Source organism: Carlito syrichta, unplaced genomic scaffold, assembly GCF_000164805.1.
Source record: "Carlito syrichta isolate Samal-C Ts95f unplaced genomic scaffold, Tarsius_syrichta-2.0.1 Scaffold304335, whole genome shotgun sequence".
In the NCBI taxonomy this organism is placed as follows: domain Eukaryota; kingdom Metazoa; phylum Chordata; class Mammalia; order Primates; family Tarsiidae; genus Carlito; species Carlito syrichta.
In genome coordinates this window covers 632,614-638,613 of record NW_007248431.1, presented here as the reverse complement: position 1 = coordinate 638,613, position 6,000 = coordinate 632,614, and the positions used below count along the sequence as shown (strand labels likewise).

The window sequence follows — 6,000 nt, the reverse complement described above, 5'->3', positions numbered from 1 at the left end:
ATTCTAGTGCAGATGCCGTGTGGCTGCTGGGGCACACAAGGATGTTGGCAGTGGGGGTAATGTCCCCAGCCAAGAGCCTGTTGTCCTAACTCAATGGACACGTGTGAGACTTGGGATCTGTTTCCCTTCTGAATTCAAAGTAAGCCACAAGCCGGGCTCGGTGGCTCTGCCTGTAATCCCGCGCCTTTGGGAGGCTGAGATGAGTGGATTGCCTGAGCCCGCGGGTTCGAGACCCGCCTGGGCAGGCGAGACCTCATCTCTACAATAAATTTTTTAAAAAATGAGCCGGGTGTGGTAGCACATGCCTGTAGTTCCAGCTACTTGGAAGGCTGAGGCGGAAGGATCGCTGAAGCCCAGCAGGTGGAGGCTGCGGTGGCCGGGAGCGGCCACTGCACTCCAGTCTGGGCAACAGAGTGAGACTCCAACTCAAAAAAAAAACAAAAAACACAAACAAAGTAAGCCACAGAGGGCATTGGGTCTCAGTGAGGTGACTGAGACAGAAAGGCAGAAAGCATGGGGAGGCCACTGCTCTTCCCCAGACAGAACCACAACACGTTACATGCAGGCTTGGACACCCACCCCGCCTCTCATTGATCTGAGAAGGCCAAGCTGGGAGTTGGCTGCAGAGGGGGAAGAGAGCCTGGGACTCGGCACTGGATATGAAGGACCCCCTTATGCTCAGCCAGGCCTGGGGACGCAAACTTCTGAGTGTTGGCCCAAATTAGAGGCTCCTGAGGGGCTGAGACGGACACAGACTTTCCCTTTCGCCCCTCCATCCATCCTGGCCTTCACCATCCACCTGGAGTACAGGCCAGCCACACTGCTCCCTCCGGAGTGTTCCCATGGGGCTCCACAGCCACCTGATGGACCTGTGTGGGCAGCTGGCCCCATCACCAGCACCTATGGCGTCCTCTCTTGCATCTAGCCTCTGACCATGGACAGACAAACCAACCTTCAGGCTTCCGACATGGTGCTGAGGAGGCAGTGACCAAAGGAAGTGGTGGAAAGAGCCATGTGCAGGTGTCTGCCTGGTGGAAAGAGCCATGTGCAGGTGGAAAGAGCCATGTGCAGGTGTCTGCCTTCATAGGATGCACAATAGCTCCTGTTGGCACCCAGCTCCTGTTGGCACCCAACACATAGGGAATGGCCTCAAAATGTGCCATCACAGCCTCAGAGTTTTATTATCAACTGCTCAAGTTCAAGTGCAAATTCCTACAAAGTCTGACTCACCAAGGAGAGGGAAGGCAGGGCTGGCTGAGATGGGCCTGCTGCAGCCCCAGCGGGACAAACAGGGTCCCAAGAACGCTTGGCACCTGCAGAACCATCTGGCGCATACAGGACTGTCCCAAATACGTGGGACCCCCTCACCCCCCTCCAAACACACATTCGGGCCACTGAATCTGCAAAAGAGCTTAAGCTTCTGCTGTCAGAGTGGGCTGTCCTCACGTCTTTCTTGTCCCTGATTCCAAACATAGCCATCTCCTCTGCTGGAGCTGGTCTGCTTGTTGGGCATTGAAGCAGGCTTGAGCCCTGTGCCCCCAGGAGAGGAGGGGCCTACTCCTGTCATTTGACCACAGCAAAGATCCGCTGGCCAGAGCACACACGTGTGTGTACCTGTGAGTGTGTGCGGTTTCCAGCATGTGTGCATGTGTCTGTGTAACTATGTGTGCATGCATACATGTGCACCTATGCATGCATGTGTGTGCCTGTGTACATGTAGATATATATGTGTGTCTCTTATGTGTGCATGGCTATACAAGTGTGAGCACACATGTGCCTGTGCACGTGTAGGCATGTAACACACGTGCTTTGTGTATGCATGTGTAGGTATGTATCTTGCATGTGTGTGGCCTGTGCTCATGTAGACATATATGCATATGTGCCTTGCATATGTGTGCCTGTGTACATGTAGGCATGCATGTGTGTGCTGCATTGCCCACCTGTGCATGTATAGGCATGTATACATGTTTGTGCCTTGTGTATGGCTGTGCACGTGTAGGTGTGTATGAATGTGTCTCACGTGTGCATGGCTATGCACATGTAGGCATGTGTATGCCTTGTGTGTGCACACCTGTGTATCCATGGACATATGAAATATCCGTGCACATGAAAGCATGTTAGCCTTGTGTGTGTGCCTCTATGCACACGTGGACATGTATGTGTTTATGCCTATGCACATGTAGGCATGTGTGTATGTGTGTGCCTTGCATGTGCGTGCCTATGCACATGTAGGCATGTATGTATGTGCCGTGTGTGTCTGCCTGTGCATGTATGCAGAGGTAGGCCCAGCACATTCATATATTTATGGCATACCTGGGGTTGCCCCAAACCCTGGTGTCAGACTCTGCTGCTCCCCACTGGCATAAGGGTGGACCTCGAGCTGGGCACAGGGACACACACAGGTAACACACAAATCAGAGGACCTGATCCTCGGGGATATGGGCCGAGTCATGAACAGTGCAGTACGGCCAGAAAAGCTTCCTATCCACGATGACCCTTGAGGCAGGGCCTACCAGGAGCCCACCAGCCACACCCAGAGGTTAGCTCTGCAGTGTGAATTCATGGGTGCTGATCTCCCAGCGGGAAGGGTCCTTGTCCAGCATGCTGCGCTCGGTGAAGGTCACATGGCCGTCTGTGTCTACCAGGATGACGGTGTTAGTTCTGAAAGACAACAGAGGGCTCACATTTACCCCATGTCCCTTGGTCTCTGCCCTGCTTTTCAGAGCCACGGCCATGGCCTGACTTGATACAGTCAGGGGCAGGCCTCCCACATCTGGGGCCTGAAAAAGCAGCAGCCTTAAGTTTAGGGATGTAGAAGGGCTATGATGGGCCTCTGGGGTCCTGCTCAGCCCCACAGGCCCACACTTAGTGAGTCCTGTCACCTCCACTCTGAACCACCCCAGCCTATCCCACTTTCCCCCGTAGTAGGAGTCCCAGCACAGGGCAGCCCCTGAGTCGACCACATACTTCCCAACTCAGAGGCCCAGACTCCTGGACACTTGGCCATGCTTGGTTCTTCCAAGAAATCAAGCACTTGATCGCTTGGGGCCCAGGCTTTCTCTACCTGGAAAGCTCTCCTGTCCCCCTTCCCACCACCCAGGCTAAGTCAGCCTGCCTGCCCCAATGCCCCACATACCCTCCTCTCCTGCCCTGCCCTGCCCTCCTCATGGCAGGCCCTCACTTCGTTAGCACTCATCTCCCCAGACAGAAGGCAGCAGTGGTCCCCAAACACAGACTGACAGCTGGGGTGGGCACACACTGGGTTCCCCATGGGGCTGGACCCAGTAGCCATACAGCCAGACAGGAAGCAGACCTAGCACTAGCACTTGCCTCCCCACTGCACACAGGTCTAGGTGGGCACATGTGCTAGTCATGGAAATAAGCCTGTGACAGGAGGGGATGAAGAAAATGACAGCCGGCACCTGCCACGGCAGAGCCATCTATGCAGAAGGCCAGCCAGGAGCTGCTACCCAGGGTGAAGCCAATGGCCTGAAGCCATGGTGCAGGGGCATTTGGCCATAGGGATCTGCCAATGTGCATGCATCCCTGAGGCTACCTCGAGGTTATGTCTTGGTTTCTCGAGGCTGGACTACAGGGCTCCCACAACTCTGTTAACCGTGGAGCCTGCATGTGCTACAGCTATGTCTGGATAGGGTAGAGCTCCAGGACTCAGCTGGGAAGGAGCCTATTTGGGCAGGCTATGGCGTGCAGGACTCTTGGTGTTTTAGCTGGCCCTCTAGCCTGGGAGGCAGATGTAAGACAGGCAGGAGTCAGCAGCCCTGCCATACCTGGTGCCATAATCAGGGCAGCGCACACACACAGCCGCATACTTGCTCAGTATGGGCTGCACATACTCCTGGCCCTGGTCCTCGATGGCTGGGTCCGGCAGTTGTCTGCAAGGGCAAAGGGAGGGGCACCATCAGCCCTGTGTGGCCCTCCCACAGCCCCTCCTAACCAGTGGCCTCACAGCACTTCCTAACTGGCTTTGGAGAGCAGTTGGGGTATTTCTTCCACTTTTCTGCTCAAGGTACAAACCTTTGTCCACCTTCCACATGCTTCACTGTTGAGTGGGCCCACATGGTACCACCGCTCCCCGCCTGTCCCGAGGTGCCCCTGGGCATCTGCCCAAGCAACATGAGATCACTTGAGCCTGGACTTGCCAGCTGAGACTGCCAGTGAGAGCAGCTGGACCCACCATGGGCCTTGCCAGGATGGCACAGTGACTGAGGGCTGGGTGGACTCACAGTTGGGAGGGGGCCACAGGTAGACCCAGGGAGCTCCCTCAAGAGGGCAGCGATATGAAGGATGAGGCTGCAGCTCAGAGGTCCAGAGGACAAGGAGGGTGGGCAGGGGGCAGGCTGTAGGGACTCCTCTGAGGGAAGCAAGCAGGTGAGTGGGAGTGGATGGTGGCCCTGGCCTAGGTGAGGAGGGAGGGATGTGTGGGGTCATCTTGGGAGGAAGGCCAGCTTGGCTAGTACTGGCACCCCAGGCTGAGGCAGTGAGTCTCAGGTGCCTCGGGATACGCAGGCACCTGAGGATACCGAGGCTGTATGAGGAGTCTCAAGGCCTAGAGATTAGGAAGAGGGTGGAAGCTTCTCTTTCTAGGTAGCTCATGGGGCCCAACACTCAGTCCCACAGTCACTGGGGACAGAAGCATATAGGAAGCTCTATCAATCCCGAGTGTACAGACGACCACTTGCTTCTGTGGTTTGTCTCCCACAACCCAAGGTTTGCTGAGTGTCTGAGTCTTCTGGAATCGCCCACCAGACCTTGGCATGCAGAGGGGAACATGTGAACCTACATCAAAACTTTGGAGCACAAGTCTCCAGGGCATAGCCCAGGTTGCCCATCTTCTATTAGCAAAGGCCCCGCCACACTCCCCTGCGGCCTGGACACCTCCACGGGCCTCCCAGGGCAGCAGGGCCTGCCTTCCCCTCTGCCCCAGTGGGGAGAACACAAGGGTTCACCCATGGACCCGCCCACTCACGCCTCCTCGTTGTTGAGCACATCCAGGAGCTGGGCAACCAGCGCATCCCTGGGCATCTCCTGGCTCCTCTCCACAGCCTCCAGGAAGAGCTGCTTCCCAAAGCATAGCTTCCTCCAGGGTGTCTCCAGCAGCGCGTTACTCAGCCCGTAGGTCCCTGTGGGAAAGGTTAGCCTGCCATGCAGAGGCCCTGCAGTGCCATCTCAGGGTAAACTCCCAATCATCCACCCTCTCAGGGTGCCAGAGGTATGGCCAGGGGCAGCAAGACTGGACCAGATGGATGCCAAGCCACTCCTGTGATTCAGCACCTTCTCCATACCCATTCATGACATGAATGCATGGTGAGGGATGAAGAACTAAACGCTGGGTAGGGGTGGGGGGCCCACAGGAGACCACAGGCACAGGTGCCCAGCAGCCACATGGACAGACTCACAAGGAATAAATAATCTAAAGCCTACAGGCAAAAGGGACAGTCAAGAGGGAGCCGCCCACCCCACACCATCTCTCCCTAAGTGAGGTAGGGGCCACCCACCATGATCACATCAGCGGGTACAGGTAGGACCCTGGTGGAGCACAACACACCTCTGTGTGCCAGTCAGGACCCCAGGGTCTCAGCATAGGAACTCCAACCTGTGGCTTTTCAGAACAATCTCCAAGTGGTAACAGAAGGCATGATCAAAAGGAGGAGGGTTTTTCACATCACAAGAGAGTTTTTCACATCACACATTTGAGGCAAAGAAGTTCCTCAGAGCCTCTTCCCTAGAGGCCAGGGCAGCAGTGGCCAGACCATTCAGAATTGTATACCCCAAAGTAAGCACCAGGGCCACAAGATGCCACCCTCTGCCCTGCCAGACTTTTAGGAGGTGATCAAGATCCAATCTGAGATAGCTCTGGGTACTTCCCAAGGAGACAGCCCTGACTCTCCTCAGGACCCATAGCCAAGCCTCTAGCCCCAAGGTCATGGTGCTTTTTCCATCAGAAAAAGACCATTCAACTGAAAAACCATGGGCAAAGAA

General features: G+C 55.8%; 1 protein-coding gene across 4 annotated transcripts in view; it reads right to left on the bottom strand.

Moving 5' to 3' along the window:
- Positions 1-1,672: 1,672 nt before the first annotated feature.
- TANGO2 (transport and golgi organization 2 homolog) overlaps positions 1,673-6,000 on the bottom strand; it is a 39,467-nt gene continuing 35,139 nt past the window's right edge. For 2 of the 4 annotated variants that reach the window (XM_008059693.2, XM_008059694.2), the window contains 3 exons: positions 4,988-5,141; positions 3,789-3,893; positions 1,673-2,661 (listed from right to left, as the gene is read on the bottom strand). In XM_008059693.2, coding sequence (XP_008057884.1) covers positions 2,541-2,661; positions 3,789-3,893; positions 4,988-5,141 — 380 coding nt within the window. In that variant the 3' untranslated portion in view covers positions 1,673-2,540. The remainder of the gene's footprint in view (positions 2,662-3,788; positions 3,894-4,987; positions 5,142-6,000) is intronic. The other 2 variants (XM_021713193.1, XM_008059695.2) reach the window with 2 other exon arrangements.